General features: G+C 39.0%; 1 protein-coding gene across 1 annotated transcript in view; it reads left to right on the top strand.

Moving 5' to 3' along the window:
- Positions 1-10,542: 10,542 nt before the first annotated feature.
- The window catches only part of LOC115667037 ((+)-alpha-terpineol synthase-like), a 60,331-nt gene continuing 50,704 nt past the window's right edge, over positions 10,543-20,169 (top strand). The window contains exons 1-2 of the mRNA XM_056315790.1: positions 10,543-10,785; positions 11,663-11,924. Coding sequence (XP_056171765.1) covers positions 10,543-10,785; positions 11,663-11,924 — 505 coding nt within the window. The remainder of the gene's footprint in view (positions 10,786-11,662; positions 11,925-20,169) is intronic.

Here is a 20,169-nt window from a genome sequence, read left to right as displayed (position 1 = left end):
GATTCTCAAACAAGAAGTGGACGTACGTGCATGAGTTTGCAGTCGGTATTTGCATTTATTTGATTTTTTTTTTGGTTATAAATTTGATTGATTGATAAACTTTTATCTGTAAGGCTAGTTATGTAGAGAAATCTATTACAAACAGGCGGCGGATACAATAAAAAAAACCCATGCGTCATAACACTTAACGACCACAAACTACCTATAATTAAATATAACTCACCTAAATTCTAGAATGCAGTTCTAAATTTCCAACTTAACAATTCAAGTTGGAAATTATTGTTAAAACTATTAGAATATTTAAATAATAAATCACGTCTTCATCTAATAGCTTAAACTTTTTGAATACTTGGCAGTGGTCCTACAAAATCTCACATGATATTAGAGCTGGGACATCCTGAGTTCGAATCTTCCAGGCTCCTATTTGCCTCCCCAATCGAATAAAATCTAGCCTACGCGTGAGGGAGAATGTTAGAATATTTAAATAATAAACTACGCCTTCATCTAATAGCCTAAGTTTTTATAATAGTTGGCAGTAGTCTCACAAAATCTCACAAAAACTACATTATGGAATTTAAGTGAGTTATATTTAATTATAGGTAGTTTGTGGTCATTAACTGTTATGACGATTAAAAAAAAAGGGAAAGCTCAATAGCTTGCGTATTTAATGATGGTTTCTAGATCTTAACAAATAAAAAACATGAATTGAAGTCAAAAGCAGAATTCTTTGTTTTTGTGGGGGTGTTGTTTATTGAACCTCATTTACTGAAGAAACACCCTCTTGGGCTACAATGCCTTGTTTTAAGTCCTGACCGCCGGACTATCCAGGGACCCCCTATTGTCGGGGAATTGTTTTTTTTTTTTCATCCTCTCCAGCAGGCAGTATCCCCTTTAGAGTTTTACAACCCCAAAAAATCTAAGGGAGAGACCTTAAAGTTGGAGCCTTTTAATGACCTGCTTAGGTTCAATGAGGGTCCATTTTTCTTGTGAGAGATGCCCCAAGAATTTAAGGGCTCCTATCAATTTTGTTTTAGTAACATCCTATTAATTAAGAGGATGTTGAATTTTGGGCGGCTTTGATTTAAATTTTGTTGACTTTAGAGCATCTCTTACATGGGGTTAGGTCGTTTACAAAACTGCAAGAGATCGTTGCATGTGAAGAGCATCTGTTCGTGCCCTTCTTTTAATTCTTGATTTTGGACCCAACCACCATATCTAAAGTTCATGATTGTAATATTTCTTTCTTTCTTCTTTTTTTCCTTTTTCTGACTCCAACCTTCTATTTTTCTTATTTAATCAAACAGCTCCGTAAGAAATATCATAAACAGTCTTTTTAACAAGTAATATATGCCGGTGACTTGTTTAAGACCCCTTCTTGTTCCTTCAAATGGTTATAAGACTCAAAAGCTCATTCACCAAACCAAGGGCCATGTTATGTCTACCATATTCGTATCCGTGCCCCTTGATTAGGGATACATTATTGACAAAGGTCTTGCTATTGGAGAGAGCCTCTGATCTTACGTGTTATTATTAGCTTTTGGGGCGGGTCTGTGAGCTCTAAGATATTGAAACTAGTGTAATTGAAGTCTATTGAGGGGTGTTCGTACAAGCTTCATAAAATTCAGCAAAGAAGCACATGCTATTCCGTGCTTTGTGTTGTGGCCGATTACCTAATTGTTAATGGTATTTGTGTTGATCGAGTTTTATTTTATGCAGAAAATATTGTTATGGAAGCCAAACGATCGAATAATAAATAGACAGAACAAGAAAATAAATTGAACACCAGATTTACATGGTTCGGTCGTAGTGACTTACGTCCACGGGGAGAGCAGCACGAAATTCCACTATAGATCAAGCGATACAATTGAGATTACAACGACACTCGAGTCACTTAAATACTCTAAGTGTTTCTCAAGCCCCAAGTACACCCAATAACTCACGTAGTGTTTAGCCTCGCAATTTCTACTAAATAATCTCTCAATCTCGCGAAGGAATTCACAAATCTTACCACGAGATTTAATTAGCTAAAAAACACTAGCACATGGATGTAATTATCTAAACTTTGAAGCCCCATGATAGAGTCCCTCTACACCTCTTCGCACAGCAAAGCATGCCCACTGCTCCACTATCAAGCACTCAAAACGGCGCTTGAAGCGATTCATCAACAATAGCTCTCACTTAAAAAACCAACGTGTAAGCTATAAATACATATATGTCCACCGCCTGAAGAAGAGCATAACGTGGTCAAAGATGGCCACGTGTACTGGAGAAGGAAACTAAATCAAATGGAATTCGGTCAGCAAAAGTCCAATGTTTGACTTTTCTCGTCACTCTTCTTTTGGCCGACTCCAGCACATATTTGGAGCAACATGAAATATATTCCGTGCGCCCCTTTTGCTTTTATTTTTTTCCTTCTTTTGTTGGCTGCCAACTCTTGGACATTAGGAAAGTAAATTTCCAATATTTGTTTTTTTGCTCGATTTCGGATGTCGGCAAAATATCAATTTGGAATATTCAGATTTTTGTTTCGGGCTCAAACTCGATACATATTTTAACAAATATAGTATTTTATATTGGAGAAATATTGAAAAGAAAAAGACTACGACAGAAAAGAAAAACCAGCCAAAACTTTGACCGACGCTGGCTCAGTGCAATTGGAAACGGTCGCTGTGCAGGAGGTCCATTGGTACAGCAAGGCATTAAACCGACACTGAAGGAGCACATGGACGTTGCGGCGAGCTCAGCCGGAGGGCTGGTTATGCTGTTGGCCAGTTACTTCCTAACCACGGATAAATTGATGGAAGAGGGACTTGATTACGTTTCCAAAATCCCGAGTGTCGTGCATTGTTCTGCCGAGATCCTTCGACTCACCAATGATCTCAGCACATCATCGGTAACTTACTTTTATATTGTTTTTCTCCTTGTAAATAGTGACTTATAACAAAAAAAGAGTACATCATTGGTATATTCATAGTGACAAACTACTCTTTCTTATTTCTTCGATACGAATGCGAGATGAGTATTTGGACTTGCTTGGTATGAATTGGCGCGAGGAGACAGCTTCAAGGCGCTAGAATGCTACATGATTGAAACCGGGGCTTCAGAAGAGGCCGTGCGGGAACACATCGGGCATATGGTGTGTGAGACCTAAAAGAGGATGAATAGAGTCGTGTCTGAGGACTACCCAGTTCCCGGGTTCGGGCCTTTTCTTGGTGCCTGTTTGAACTTGGCACGAGTTTCTCAGATTTTTTACCAATATGGAGACGGATTCGGCTCTCCCAGTCACGAAACCAAGGACCATCTTGTGTCGGCTATATACAAAGCCGTTCCCCTCGATTAGGCATGCATTATTGACCAAGTTCTTGCTTTTGGAGAGAGCCTTTGATCTTATGTGTCTTCCTTAGCTTTTGGGGTGGCTCTGTGAGCTCTAAGATATGGAAGCACATGCTATGCCGTGCTTTGTGTGGAGACTGATTATGTAATTACAAACAATATTCGTGGTGATCGAATTTTATTTTATGTTGAATATATAGCTTTTTGTATTGGAGAAAAATTGAAAAGAAAAGTTATCATATAGAAGAAAAGAAATTCGTCAACTTTGACCAGGGGTACTCCGTGGATCCTTGGGTGTTTAGGGTGTATCCTCACCACAGAGCAGGCTTCACCGACTGGGGCCACCTCGCCTGTCCAGGAAACCCTAGCGGGCTAACAGGACAATGTTCCTTATTTTAACTTTCCTGGTGCCCTCACGCCCGGCCCCTCTTGTCCCCCTTGTATCTTGTTGAAAATATATCTCGAGTTTGAGTCCAAAAATGAAAGTTTCCTAATTCAAGTAGGTTTCTTATTTTGAATAGATTTTCTAATTGAATGATTTCCTTGTCGGAAAAGATTTCTTAATTGGAGAAGGTTTCCTAAAAAGAGGTTTCCTAATTTGGATCCAATTCTTGCCTATAAATAAGAAGGGGATGTTATTTGTGAAGATCATCAAAGAGGAACTTCTGCTAGTGAATTACACTATGAAGATATCCGAGTATTTGTAGCGATTAAATTCTTGTGGTAAGAATTTGTGTCAATTCCTTCGTGAGATTGAGAGATTATTTCGTGAGGAATTATTGGGCTAAACATTGCGTGAGTTATTGGGTGTAATTGGGGCTTGGGAAACACTTAGAGTGTTTGAGTGATTCGAGTGTGGTTGTAATCTCTGTTGTATCGCTTGATCTATAGTAGAATTTCGTGCTGCTCTTCCCCGTAGATGTAGGTCACTATGACCGAACCAAGTAAATTCGGTGTCCGATTTATTTTCTTGTTCTGTCTATTTTATTGTTCGATCGCTTGCTTCTACAAGATATCTTTATCTTCCCTAAGGAGATGGAATACCCTCTATGTGTTTTACATACAAGGGATGTCAAGGTCCGCATGAGGTCCTAGATGAAGTAATTTAACCTCTTACTCAGGAGGGAAAAGAAAAGTTATCATATAGAAGCAAAGAAAAATCGTCAACTTTGACCAACGCTGATTCAATGCAATTAGATTGGAACGAGTATTTTCTTCTGCTCCAATAATACTACTAGCTTTCTATATCGTTCTTTGGGTTTGAATTCATAATCAAAGAACACCTTCAAGTACATTATTGTACAGACCAAAAAAATAAGGTTCGTTATCATTTTCTTATGCGAGACATTATATCTTAAAGTCAATACTTTCATTGAAGCCGTTTGCACAATAATAGAAATATAACTATCTTGTAGAAAGTTTCCTGGAAAGTGTCTTGACTCGTTGCATCTTTTGTCTTTAATTCTTTTTCAATTTAGTTTTCTCCATTTTCCTCTTTCAATTTCATGTATATTTTGAATTTGTAGCCTTTATTGGCAACATGTTCATCTCATAGAGCTTGACGAGGACGAGGGATGAGCAGCAATGGGGACCGGCAAGGTCTAAGGGTTGATTCGGGGGCTCAGTCGACCTTGGATCTCTGGGTTCATTCGAGGTTCGCTGCTGCAAGCGTCCAGGGCGAACGTCCCAAGTTCATGGGAACGCTGCAAAATTAATTCCACATTCACTTCACTCGCGATGTTCCTCCTCAATAAACTGTCGCGACCTTCCTCGAGGTGAAATACCAAGGGAAGCTAATGGAATACTAAGCCAAAGGCTCAGCGCAGATTCTCCCAAACAACAAGTCATGATCCAACGATTTTCCAGTTTCCCACTCTAATAACTTCGAATTGACTTACCTCACTCAATTAGTTGCAGCATTCCAAGAAACAAAGCTTACATATTAGCTCACATTCTACGATTTTTATTTTTTTTTGCATTTATAAGCTGCCACACAGCTGAGAAATTTAAGCAAGCCGAAAGCCAGGTGCTAAAGCTCACCCATAATCTGGCAAATCCACAATGTACCAACTCTTGTTCACCAAGAAGTGATTTATAAGCTGAGTCTTGCCTGCAAAATACAATCAATCAGCCGATCCCTCGCGACCAAAGCAAAACCATAAGCGAAAAAAAGAGGACCTGGTTTCTTAAATGTAACCGTAACTTCCTTCTTCCTCTAAACCAGAGCATTGATATGTGAAGACTTGCCCAAATTAGAGGACCCAGAATCGCAAACTGGGGCCTCCCATTTTGGGACAGCCCTTGGCCCTCCCACTGCTCTTCACGAACTCCACTTCCATAATCTGGGCGTGACCCTTGGCCGGATCGACCCCGGGCAGGAAGAAGAAAACTTTCTGGACGAGTCCGAGGCTGTCGGGCTTGCTGTTTTGGAAGCTGAGGCATGGAAGCTAGGTCCGTGGTGGGTGGGCTGCAAGAGAGGAGGGGTCTTGAGAGAGAGTGAGAAGGGCAAAAGGACATTATAAGTGCCATAAGTTGTGTACAGAGATCACTTTGGTGCCATAACTTTTTTTCGGATCACTTTGGTGTCAAGTCGGAGGAAAAGAGATCACTTTAGTGACTCCGGCCAAAATTCCGGCAAAAAAAAGAGCCACGTCAGATTTCCGGTGAGCCATGTCATCATCGCAAATTAATATAAAAAAAAGCCGCGTCAGATTTCCAGCAGCCATGTCAGCATTGGCATTAAAGTGATCGTTTTTCAAAAAAGTTGACATCAAAGTGATCCGAAAAAAAGTTATGACATCAAAGTGATCTCCGTACACAACTTATGACACTTATAGTGTCTTTTTGCCGAGTGAGAAGAGTGTGGCATTCGGAGATGGCGGAAGTGAGGGTTGAAGAAGAGAGGTCAAGTGCAGAGTGAAGATTGTCAAATAGAGATGATTTGCTTTGCCCAAAGGGGCAGTCTAGGAAGCGAAGAAAAAGAGAAGAGGAAGCAAAGAGGTAGAGGGAGAGAGAGTGTTTGACGGTAAGGAAGCATGCTTCGACATTGATGGAAGGAGAGAGAGAAGAGTACGGGGAGAGAAGACACAGAATTTTGAAAACTTTGACGAGCAGGACCCATCTAGATACGTGGTAAGGGAGTGGAGCGGCCCATGGCTAACGCGGAAAGTGAAGTCTACCAAATATTTTTTCACTTTTCTGAGGCGTCTTTTCGCCTGCCCTCAATTCAGGTCACCCAAACGTGGGAGGCGTATGGTACATTTTGATCGTCATGTCAAATCTCTAACGGCCACTATAGATGGAAGCTAAAAGGGGGGCCTTTTTGGGTTGTAAGCCAAATTTTGTGTTCCTTCGTGAGATACTTGAAGATTCAGATAGAATCTGACTTTATTGTCAGTAGATATAATTTCACTAAATGGTCAATAACAATTGTCCTCGACTAGTTCTGTTAAGATTGTGCTTTAGGTAATAGGACAGTTCGTTCAACGAATTAAAAATGGAAGGTTCAGTTAGAGCTCGTTCACGTACAAAGACTTTCGCTTTGATTGATGATTTCTCAATCATAATAAACAACCACCATCGTAAGTTCATGTCGAAAGCAGATTCTCTATTTGTGGGCGTTGTACGACACAATGTACAAGGGAAAGGTAGTTTGGTGGGGTCTAATTTTTAAAGCAAGACATATCCTACAATTCAAAGCCCACCCTAACCAAACTCATATCGATTTCGTATCGGCGATGCTCTATTCATTAGGGGCGGCTGAATGTTGCTTCTTTAGGGGGCGTGTCTCCCATAGTTGCTACCCCTGATTATTTGTGGTATTTGCAATCCACAGCAAGCGACCTTCGGCTACGAGAGCGGAGATGTTGGAGCTTTGGGGTTTTATACGGTGTTCGGTCTATTTCTTCTACAGTGCTCTGCATTTATCCCTGACCGGACGCCGCAAAAACGTTCTATGACGTTTTCTTATTGTTTCTTCTTGAAAAACTTAGTGAGTCCACTCATTTTCGTTCCTCTTTTTGCTTCTTCTTCTTCTTTTTCTGTTTGTATTCGATGGTCTCCGGGAGAATTGTTCTATGATTTTTTATAATGGTTTTCATAAAAAGAAAAGTGAAAAGTTATAGGCTTTTCATGATAATTTTGGCCTTTAAATTATTTCTATTTTGTCTACCGTTGCTGATTTACTTTTATTAGTTTAGCTAAAGGAAACAATATATTTTATTGATTTTTTTAGTAAAAATTAAAGTCAGAAGATGCATAGTTAGAGATAATCAGGATATCTGCTTAATTTTTCATATTACTCAGGATTGTGCATATATCTCCTTTGATCGTTCATATTTCCAATTGAATAATCTTATTAGGCTCACATACTCTTCGTTACAAGTTACACAGAAACATATAAAAATTACATAATTCTCTCTTCTGCGTGTTTCTTTTCTTGGTGTAGAGCTTTTTGTGGGAAAAGGGACACCACAAATGCTATGTAACTTTTTCGATCACTTGAGTACCACATTAGTGAAAAATCAATCACTACAATGCTTGTTGCGAAAATAAGCGATCGAACAATAAAATAAAGAAAGCAAGAAAATAAATTGGACAATAGATTTTATGTGGTTCAAGTCCACGGGTAGAGCAGCAAAGAATTTCATTATAGATTAAGCGATACAAAAGAAATTATAACCATATTTGAATCATTCGAACACTCTCAGTGTTTCTCAGTCCTCAATTACACCTAATAAATCACTCAGTGTTTAGCCTTACAATTCCTTACGAAATAATCTTTCAATCTTACAAAAGAATTGACAAAATTTTAACATAAGATTTTCATGGCTTCAAACACTAGGGATGTAATTTACAAGTAGAAGTTCCTCTTTGATGCTCTTCAGAAAAAAAAACATCCACTTATATATATACACACACACAAGCAATAATTGAATTCAAAATAAGAAACCTCTTCTTAGGAAATCTATTCCAACTAGGAAACTTATTCAAAATAGGAAACCTATTTAAAATAGGAAACTTTCCTCTTCATGCTCAAACTTAATAAATATTTTGCTTAATCTCCACCTTGGCTTGACGTTTGAAACAAGTCACAATCGCTTCATTGGAATCCAAACTTCACTGCTATTATTCCACAGGCTCTAATGGGCTCAATCGCCACAGATATTTTCCAAGTCCAAATCCAAGCCTCGCTTGAACTTCGCCATAATCCTGGACTTCATTAGAACACTAACTACCTGGATTTAACTGCTCCACAAGGATTTTCAGACACAACTTCATCTATCACATATAAAGAAAAACCATCGTTGCATCCATATATGTCGAGAGATCGAACATGCACCTTGTTAAACTCAATAGTTAGAGCAATTGTTAACTCTACCAACTCCATATTGCTACAAGCACCATGTATGTCGATTACCACATTAGCACCCGCTACTTTAAGAGTTTCTAGTTGCCACTCCACCTAGAACTGAATACCGTTCGGATCCGTATAAACACTATTGCAATCGCTGCTGCCTAAATGTATCGGAGACTCATCAAATGTAACTTCTTTGCTAATAATAGGTGGATTTAATTCCGACACCACAACCGATAGTCTCATTTACCTTGTACATAGCCTACGAACATGCACTTTTTTTCCTTCCATTGAGCTTACCATCTCTCACTTAAGTATAACACGAACAACCAAATATTCACTTAGCAGCTCCACAATTCTTCACGAAATAATCTATCAATCTTACAAAGAAAATCACAAAATCTTAACATAAGATTTTCATGGCTTCAAACACTAGGGATGTAATTGACAAGCAAGAACTCTTCTTTGATGCTCTTTAGAAAAAACATCCACTTCTGATATACGATTGGATCCAACATAGGAAATCTCTTTTTAAGAAACTTACTCCAACTAGAAAATTTATTCAAAATCAGAAACCTATTTAATATAGGAAACTTTCATCTTCATGCTCAAACTCGAGATATATTTTCAACAGTGCCTCTGGTGAGATATTCCGGTTCATTAAAATCATGTTGATCCATTGTCATGTGACACAATTATATCGACTCCTATCCAACTGGACCTGATCTGGACACAACTCAGCTCCAAATTTTAGCAATATTTCCTCTTAAATATGGAAAACCATACTAAATTATTACACATGTGACAAACGGAAGGGTAAAACCTCAACTTAGTACATTTGTCAACTTTCACGTATCATCAAACTCATCAATTTGATGGTAAAATTTATCGAAAACTAAGGGTAAATTTATTATAGGTATACCAGTTTGGGATTTTTAGTGGTCAAGAAATTAGTTTTGGGTAAATTTATCACAAGTGTACCAATTTGAGTTTTTTGTGGTATTAATCCTTTAGTTTTTGAAACTTTTTTATTGGCCACAACATTGATTGATTGTTATAGTAATAGTTTGGTGTTGTGTGCCGGCCAAATATTTTAAATGTGCTTCTTGTTATATATTTAACCTAAACTTTTTCTCGTCACATAAACACCATAAACTTTATGTGATACATTTATCATCTGTTAAGCTTTCGTAAGATGATTTTTAAGCCAAAACAATGACGTTATTATTTCACTTAAGCCATGTGGGTGCCATTCAATCCTGTTTGCTTTCTGGCATCCATGTAGGCAGAATTTTAATGATTCTCATTGACAAAACTTTGATATAGGGTAAAATGTCACACATGTACAAATTTGGGAAGTTTTAGGATTTTTGGTGGCTTTTCACCTAAAATTACTTTGTGGTTAACAAGAAACGTGAAGTGGGACGAGGCATCAAAATATAAACGTATGCATGTAGAAACAAAACAAATACTCTAAATTTCCATTAAGACCCAACTTGATTGAACATTAATTTTTTAAACTCATTTTCACCCGGCATTTTTAATGTTTAAGTAACCCATTACAACCTGATTGTAAATGAGTGAATGAATGGATTTATGATCCATTTTGACCGCTCTAGTTTTGAAGCACGGCATTTTTATTTATCCAAATCAGTCGTGGTGTGTCGAGGACAACCATTTTGGAACAAAATAAAAAAAAATAAGAACATAAATTCCAATGCTTAGAGAATGGCTTGAGTAAATAGAAAAATTTGCACCGAAAGCATCTGCAAACTTTTCCATGACTGGGGCTCCACAGCGACACCTATATAAAGGATGGTGAGCATACTGAGTCACTTGCATCAAATTTCGCAATGGCTCTTCCTGCTTTGTTCACAAGCTTCATCCCCTCCTCAATCCGCCATAATCAACCCTCTCTCTTGTTCTCTAGACGCCTTCGCTCCTCCTTGTCCTCGTCCTCCTCCACCTCCTCCGGCGCTCAATTCGTGAAATGCGCTTTGAAGATTGAAGATCAAGAGATTGTGAGACGTTCAGCAAATTGGCAACCTAGCGTTTGGGACTATGACTTTGTGCAGTCACTCAGTGTTGATTACACGGTAATGATTTTTTTTATCGGCATAAAATCCACTCTAGCTTAAATACTTTGGAAAATATTCACATTCAGTATTGAATTTGCAATCTTTTTTCCATTTGGTCCTGAAACTTGGAAAAATTTCCTGTCATATTTTTTGGTCCATGGTTTTGACAATTTGAAGCTAGCTCATGTCCATGTCATTGGTAGCTGAAAGTATGCTGTGGAAAAACTCGGCACTATTGTGGATATTCAATTCGCAAACTACAAAAACAGTAACTCAAGTTTAATTTAAGCAAATTTCAGTAACACTTTATTCCATGATGGCACTGATTATTTGAATATTAGACTTTTGTTCGGTAGCGATTAATACCTCGGCTCCACTTTGCTATGTTCGAAGTTTAAGTTACCACATTGACAACAAAAACAACTTAAGTTTGGTGACCGAAGTGCACTTTTTCCCCATTTTCTATTTACTTTGATGGGATGAGTCCACAAATCCCAAAACGACATAGAAAAAAAGAAAAAGAAAAATTGTACTTTAAAATAGAAATGTGGTTTGACCAAAAAAGATTGATATATGGATGTATACTTCTTGTCCATTTCTGTATATGATTTATATACGACATTCGAGATACGTAACATCAATTTACACAACCCCATCCACAGCAACTCTATTAAATATACGGCCAACCCCAACAATATTCTACAGGAGATATTAATAAACCTGGTCAAAATGGCATATTCTCAACATATAGGCACGAGCTCAACAATGCCTATTCAAATGTTTTTGGAAATAAAATGAGAATCGATCTGTTTTAATACGATAGGCAATATGCAACTATGCTTATGTATTAACTGTGATTAAGATCTCAATTTTTATGAATTTTTAACGTGCCTAGGAGGATAAATATACCGAGCAACTCCGAAGGTTGAAACAAGAAGTCAGGGGTCTGTTCAGCAGGAAGATGAACCAGGTGGCCAAGCTCGAGTTCATTGATGTGGTTCAAAGACTAGGACTAGGTTACCAATTTGAGACAGAGATCAAGAACGCTCTAATTTCCATCTATAACAAGACTGAAGATGCTCAGCTTTTGGACGATCTCTATGCCACTTCCCTTCGATTCCGGCTACTCAGACAACATGGATACAAAGTACTGCAAGGTGGTCGCTAACTAGTTAACCTTTTGTGAATCATGTTGACGCATCAAATTTTACCTTACCATTCCTTTTGCTAAATGTACAGATGTGTTTCAAAGGTTTATGAACAAAACGGGCACATTCAACGAATTGCTCAATAAGGATGTGAAGGGGCTTCTTGGTCTTTATGAAGCTTCTTTTCATGGATTGGAAGGGGAAACCATACTTGATGAAGCTTGGAACTTTGCTTCTAAGCATTTGAAGGATCTAAACCTCGACGAAGTTCCCACTAATTTAGCGAGCAACGTGAGTCATGCACTAGGTATGCCAATCCACTGGAGGCCAAACAGGTTGGAGGCTCGGTGGTTCATGGACATGTACGAGAAACAACATGACATGATCCCCTCTTTGCTACGATTGGCTAAACTAGATTTCAATTTAGTGCAGTCAGTCCACAGGAAGGAACTTAGCAATCTGGCGAAGTATACACAAGCACTCTATAATTCATAGATGCAATCTGGCAGCGTAGGAGCGCATTTTCGAGTAACGGTAAAATTTATAAGATCGTTGAAATAGTGATAACTTGTCTAGGTGTGACATCACGGACATCAATAAGCTTCCTCCAACAATAAGAGATAGTTTTATGGTCTTGTACAACACGACCAACGAAGTTGGGTATTGGACGATGAGAGAGCGAGGAATCAACCCCATCCCTTACATGCGAAAAGTGGTAATCTCGACTTGCTAAATCTTTCACCTTATAATGTATATCCCGAAAAAGTAGGAGAAAGAACGTCCCTCGACTTGGTGATTGACACACTTTTCGAATTTCAATCCAATAGTGGGCGGATGAATGCAAGGCGTACATGAAGGAGGTCCATTGGTACAACAAGGGCATTAAACCGACACTGAAGGAGTACATGGACGTTGCGGTGGATTCGATCGGAGGGCTGATTTTGCTGTTGGATAGCTACTTCCTAACCACAGACATAGTGACGGAAGAGGGGAAAAGTGTCAAAAAAGTCATAAACCTTTTGCATTGATATCAATTTAGTCCTAAACTTTTTTTGGGTGCCAATTCAGTCCTTCCGATTAATTTTGGCAGAATTTTGCTGACGTGGACGCCGACCGGTCACTGGCGCTGACGTGGACAATTTTTAATAATATTTTAATAATTTTTTGAAATTTTATTAATTTTTTTATTCTTTTCTTTTTTCCCTCCCTCCTTTCTCCAGCTGATCACCGGACCGGTGATCGGCCAGAGGCCAAAGGCCGGTGAGGTCGACCTCGCTGGCCACTGGCAAGCCTTGCCATGGCTGGGCGAGGCACGACCTCGCCCAGCCATGGCGAGGCTCGCCTTCATCGTTGCTGGCGAGGGCAAGCCTCGCCAGGGGCCGGCGAGGTTGACCTTGCCGGCGGCTGGGCGAGGCTCGCCTTCACCATCGCTGGCGAGGGCGAGCCTCGCCAATGGCCAGCGAGGACCTCGTTGGCCTCTAGCCGGTCGCCGGTCCAACGATCGGCTGGAGGAAGAAGGGAGGGGAGGGAAAAAAAAGAAAATAAGAAAATAAATAAATAAAAATTCAAAAAATATTAAAATATTATTAAAAGTTATCCACATCGGCGCCGGTGATTACTGCGGCCGGCCGATGTCCACGTCAACAAAATCGGGCCAAAATCGGCTGGAAGGACTGAATTGGCACAAAGACAAAAAAGTTTAGGGCTGAATTGGCACAAATACAAAAGGTTTAGGACTAAATTGGCACAAATGCAAAAGGTTTAAGACTTTTTTGGCACTTTTCTCGACGGAAGAGGGACTTGATAACGTGTCGAAAATCCCGGGCGTCATGCATTCTTCCGCCAAGATCCTTCGATTCAACGATGATCTCAGTACATCATCGGTAACTTACTTTGATAGTTGTCCTTTCCTTGTTAATCATCTCTTATAAAAACTGCACATTATCGAATTATTCACAGTGATGTTCCATTATTTTTTTTATTTCTTTGATACAAATGTGAGATGAATCTAGGGACTTACGTTAGTGACCCATCTTTATCGTCCATGCTTAGCATGAATTGGCACGAGGAGACAACTACAAGGCGCTAGAATGCTACATGAATGAAACCGGCGCTTTGGAAGAGGCCGCGCGGGAACATATCAGGCATCTGGTGCGTGAGACCTGGAAGAGGATGAACAAAGAAGTTTTTGAGGACTACCCATTCTCCGGGTTCAGGCCTTTTCTCAATGCCTGTCTCAACTTGGCACGAGCGTCTCAGTGCTTTTACGATTATGGAGACGGACACGGCCTTCCCGGTCACCAAACCAAGGACCATGTTATGTGGACCATATTCGAATCCGTGCCCATTGATTAAGGATGCATCATTGACCAAGGTCTTGCTATTGGAGAGAGCCTCTGATGTTATGTGTTATTATTAGCCTTTGGGGCGGCTCTGTGAGCTCTAAGATATTGAAACTATTGCAATTGAAGTCTATTGAGGGGTGTTCGTACAAGCTTCACAAAATTCGGCAGAGAAGCACATGCTATTCCGTGCTTTGTGTTGTGGCCGATTACGTAATTGCTGATGGTATTTGTGGTGATCTATTTCTATTTTATGTAAAAAAATATAGCATTTTATATTGGAGAAATATTGAAAAGAAAGAGAGAATGCGACAGAAAAGAAAAACCGGTCAACTTTGACCGACGCTGGCTCCGTGCAATTGGAAACGGTCGCCGTGCAGTCCGTTAACATCTGAATTTTCGCCCTAATGTCTCTTTTCGCATTAGGAATTGAACTCGTTCATGCCATCGAAATCTGGCCCATAGTAAAATAATTCATATTAAATTAAATTTTGGCATGTCCCATTTAGGAGACATGTTGAATACAACTTTGCATTGTGATTTCCTTAATATTTCTCTACATTAGAGTTGCATTCATTCGAACTATGGGTTACATTCGCTTGTATTTCTCCACAACTTTGTTGGTATTGATGCACATGGTGAAATGCCTTTCACAAAGATGGATCTTTGGTTTTTATTTAATCGGGTTCAGTGGAGATTCGAACATGAAGTTACTAATGGTGGACAAATAAATCTAGAGTAAAGTAAAACGCAAGTATAGGAAACTAATAAATTGATAAATCGATAGACTGGAATAAAAAAAGATACGTAAGTGTTGATAATTGCGGATCCTTTATAATGATTAAGCACGACTCTCATATAGTCTATTACTGTTGGGAGCGCGTAGCAGAAGCCCGATACCTTCACCTGGGGAGATTGCCAAGAGGGAACTTAAGTTCGAGCCCGTCAACATATCCAGTTGAACCCACCTTCACTCAAAAGCTTAAGTTAATGAGTTATGGGTCAACTATGATATATTAACTGTTCAACACTACATCAATTATCCAATGTGGGATTTCTCTAACACAACTCACACGTGTTTCTCAACAATTACAATGTGTAACTCTTTATAAACGATTAATATTCAAATAGCAAGTTACAACCTCACCCCTTCACCATCCTATGTCGATAGCATTACCAGTAGGAAAATTGAGGTGTCAACAAATTTATCCTGGTAAATCTTCTCTGCTGATCCGAACATTTGAATTTCTTCTTTTGTACTTGGACTGCTTTGAGTATTCTCGCAGTTCTGCTTATGCATTGAGGATCTAGTTCCAGTTGCACTTCGAAGGTATATTAAGGCCATAACAGCATCAGGGCTTCAGGCTGACATTCTCAACCCTGGGACAAACACTTCCGTGCATCTCCGGAAAAGCTGTTTGGTAAGTTATGCTTTAGACTGGAAGAAATCTTGTGTATCTCAGAATTAAGGCCTGTAATTTAGAATTTAGCTGCTTTAATAGGCAAAGGTTTGTCGTCAAAAGAACTAGTTATTTAGGAATTCCTCGTCAATCACAAGGTGAATAAGCTGCTAGTTCAGTATTACTGTCAGATGAGTCCATTCTATATGCTGAAACACATGCGAATCATCGATTTTGCACAGTGATATCAATCTGTCAATGACCAATAATACATTACATTCACTAGGAACAACCGTAGAATTTATCTGTTTGGTTGTGTCGAAATTCTAGTCATTCGACTTACCAAAAAAAAAAAAATTTCTAGTCATTCTGGTGCCTGCTCCAATTTCACCTCTTCTCACTTTTCCTGTCATATCGATAAATACTATGCCCTGAATCTACCGTTTGCTATTTGTACTTAATGCACTTATCAATAATTATCGTGACAAGTTGTCATAACATCTAGTGAAGGTATCAATTTTAGAACTTAAGATATAGATGCCACTTTTCAGTCATCTTGGTTAGTATCTGATTTTATTTATAATCTGTCCTTGCGGTGCTCCATTTGTAACTTTTGCTCCATGTCTCACCTGGTCGTGTGACTGAATTTGATTAGTAATTTATGTATAAACTCTTGTTAATGAGCTGGTGCTTGCCAGCTTTTCTTGTACTTGTCAAGAGTGTGTTAAGGACTACATTTTTTATTGTAACAATAATTTGCAAGTTCTAAGTGTCATAGATAGTACGATTGCTAGATATCTTCAGCAAATGATTCTAGTGTCACATATTGAAGAGCATACCTATAGCGTGGGAACACTTTAAAAAGATTTCTGATCAAGAAAAGGCTTAATTTTTATATTGTGGGGCCCCTATTGGTTGTCCTAGTGGTTAAGAGACCAGTTCGATACATCATCATTTAACTAAATGTTAGGAAGACCCATATGTGAACATCATGAAAAGGCAGAAAAGTGCCTCAGGTCAACTTATTGGGATCGGTAGTTCTTTGGGTCCATGAAAATTTTACCAAGATGCTAGTTGAAAAGACCCGGCGGCCATGTTTATTCTTGGTGAATTACCTTTCAAGTTCATAGAAAATGAGGGATTTTGACGATTTGTGAATAGAATCCTGCCGAAATTTTTAATCCAATCACGTAACACATTGAGGCACGGCTGTTATGAGTTATACTTGAAGGAAAGAAGCAAATTGAAAAATTATTTTTCTAAGATATCTCTAAGAGTTTGTCTTACAAGTAACACATGGACCTCTTGTTAGAATTTGAGTTACATGTCACATTGCTCGTTTTGTTGACCATAATTGGAAGTTGCAAAAGAAAATTTTGAACTTTTGTCTAATCCCGGGGTCATTATGCTAAGCTTATAGGAAAATCGGTTGAGAAATGCTTAACTAGTTAGGGGATTAAAGGAGTTTTTTCTATTACCGTAGATAATGCAAGTTCAAATGACTTGGGAGTTTAATACTTGAAAAAGAGACTTAATTCTTGGAACTCTTTAGTATTGACAGGTGAATTACTCCACGTGAGATATTGTCCTCATATATTGAGTTTTATTGTGAAAGAGGGCTTGAAAGATATAGATGATTCTATAGTTAGATTATGCTTGATTGTGCATTATGTGAGGTCTTTTCTTGCGAGGTTGCAACGGTTTAAGAGGTGCACTAAATTAGAGAATATTGACTCCAAGAGTCTTCTATGTTTGGATGTGGAGACTCATTGGAACTCGACAAACATGGTGTTGAAAGCGGCTTTAAAGCTTCAAAAAGCTTTTACCTTATTGGATATTCATGATAGCAAATTTGTTGAAGAAATTTCCAAGGTGAAAGGGTTGCCTACGAGTGATGATTGCGAGTATGCCTGTCAATTTCTTCCTTTCCTAAAGTTGTTATATGATATATTTTTAAAAGTATCAGTCTCTTCTTGTGTCACCAGTAATGATAAGGCGAAAGATGTCTTGAGGTTTGTACGATGATTGATGGGCATTGTAAGAATGAGGACAAAAGTTTGTAGGAAATGGCCAAGAGAATGAAGACCAAATTTAAGAAGTATTTTGGTAATGTGAACAACATCAATCTGACTTTGCTTATTGCCTGTATACTTGACCCTCGACATAAGTGGGAGTATGTGAATTGGATGATTAGTGATGTTTATGAAAGTAAGCGGGCGGAAATTTTACGAGACAAAGTAATAACATCTCTAAAGCTATTGTTCGAACAATACTGCATTGGTATATGCCCCTCAAAGCAACTTAAGGTTAAAGGGCACAAGGACAATGAGCGTGTTAAAGTCCCATGTGGTTGGTGCAGACATTATAACTGAAAAATATCTCAACCAAATGGGACAACAATATTTGGAAAAAAAATCTGAATTAGACAAATATTTCGGAGAAGGATGTGAATGTTATAGCCCAAACTTTGATATCTTGAATTGGTTGAAAGTGAAATTCTTCGAGATATCCTATCATCTCTTCCATTGCTCCCGATATTTTGGCAATGCCCGTCTCGACTGTTGCATAAGAGGCCGCATTCAGCACAGGAGGTCGTGTACTCAATGTGTTTCGTAGCTCCTTGACCCCAAGCATGGCGGAGGCTCTTATATGTGCTCAAGATTGGCTACGATCTGCACCACTGTCACTTTTGATTGAGGATGACTTATAAGAACTTGAATATTTTGAGTCAGGTGAGAAAGTATTATTGTGGAATATTTATACCCTACTATATTACAATGGATGCTCCAGTTCTCATTTTCATTGTGAATTTAATGTAGAGTAGTTAACTACGACCATGGAGCCAAACTCGATTTTGGTTTCTCTTGATGATAGATGAAGTCGGAGATTGAGACTTGTTAAACAAATTAGTTATTTTTATTGCGAATTTACTTCTTCATATTTGTATTAGACATTTAGTGATTGATAGCAAATTTGATTCCTCAAGGGTATATATGATCTGAAAGAGCTTTGATGATTTTGTTCCACTTGCGAATGATAAACTTTCTCTTCCTCATACGAGTTTCTAAGCAAAAAGTAGTATTTGATAATGACACAAATTTTTTTTTCTTGAAATAGAAATTTGTTTGATAGGTTATTCTTAAATTTCTATTCTCGGCGAGCGAGACGACGGACGAGGCGGCGAACGGTTGGCGAGTGCGACGAGGCGGACGGCGGCGAACAACGAGTAGGCAGCGGCGGCACCGGGCGGCGATGGCCGAGCGGTGGCGGACGGTTGGTGAGCGGCGGTGGACGACCAACGGGTGGGCAACGGCAGGCGACGAGGGCGAGCAATAGAAAAGACTCATTATCTTTGTTTCTATTCCAGAAATAGAAAAGTAAAAAAAATCTACTTCTCATTTCTATTCCAAACCTATTTCTAGGCTACAAATTTGTCCTAAAAAAAAAAAGAAATTGCATTGCCAAACCGATTTCTATTCCAAATCTGTTCGCGGGAACAAACAAAATAAAAAATAGAGAACAGAATGGATATCATTCGCGCCTAAAGTTCCTTTGTTGAATATGTTGATGACAGCTACCGAATCTTTTTAGATCAATCCATTTTTCAATTTACAGTCTTGTATGCTTTTCCGGGCGTTCTAGTTTATCATGCCCATATAAATACGGCAACTCCAGTCCTATTAAGCCAGAACTGTCATAGATAGCTTCCCTCATGTAAGGTCCTGGAATCATTGGGCCTTCAGAGTTGCCACATTGATTGTTTTGTTTCTCTTTTCTCTTCCTTTCCGGTGTGTGTGCGGTCAATATGAACAAGAAACACTTATATTGTTCTTATATGTCTTACCTCGGTTAAAACCTGCCTTACATTTGGCTGTATTTGTATCTTGTGTTGCCTGCAGGGGTCCTTCTGGTTACTGGACGTGCTGAAGTAGTTTTTATGGAGTTCTGCAATTAGTTTGTTTAGACTTTAGAGAATAATTTCAGCTCAGTAGTCTCTACCTAAGTAAAGGATGAAAATCTTTTTCCTGAAACGGCACAGAAATCTTAGTCTCTACCTATCGTTTATGCTGCTTTTACCTTTCTATATGCTACAGAAAAAAATCGAAACACAAAACCCGACCCGATGACTTGAGCTATATGCAGTGCGGGTCGCGTCAAGCATACTTCCATTTCGGTTTGAGTATCATGGAAACCCGAATTGAATCGAATCGTTTTCACCCCTATTGCTCACATGGATTTAAGGTACCAACTTTTAGGGGTGTGCAATAGGAACCACCCGAACTGGGGGCTACTCGGACCGGATTGAACCGACCGATTCTGGGCGGATCCTAGGGGTGCCGTTCTGGTCCCCAATTACAAAAAATTGGAACCGGTGACGGGCGGTCTAGTTCCCGATTTTAGGGTGGGAATTGGACCAATTGGACCGGATTGAATTTTTTTATTTATTTCTTAAAGAACAACTTAGTGTAAAGTGTAAACCTAATAATTAGCTCTCTCCTTGTTCGCCTCTCA

Source organism: Syzygium oleosum, unplaced genomic scaffold (assembly GCF_021117445.2).
Source record: "Syzygium oleosum isolate NSW1041296 unplaced genomic scaffold, Sole_v2.1 Sole_v2.11, whole genome shotgun sequence".
In the NCBI taxonomy this organism is placed as follows: domain Eukaryota; kingdom Viridiplantae; phylum Streptophyta; class Magnoliopsida; order Myrtales; family Myrtaceae; genus Syzygium; species Syzygium oleosum.
Note: the sequence above shows the minus strand (reverse complement) of the source record. Positions and strands in the feature narration are given on the sequence as shown.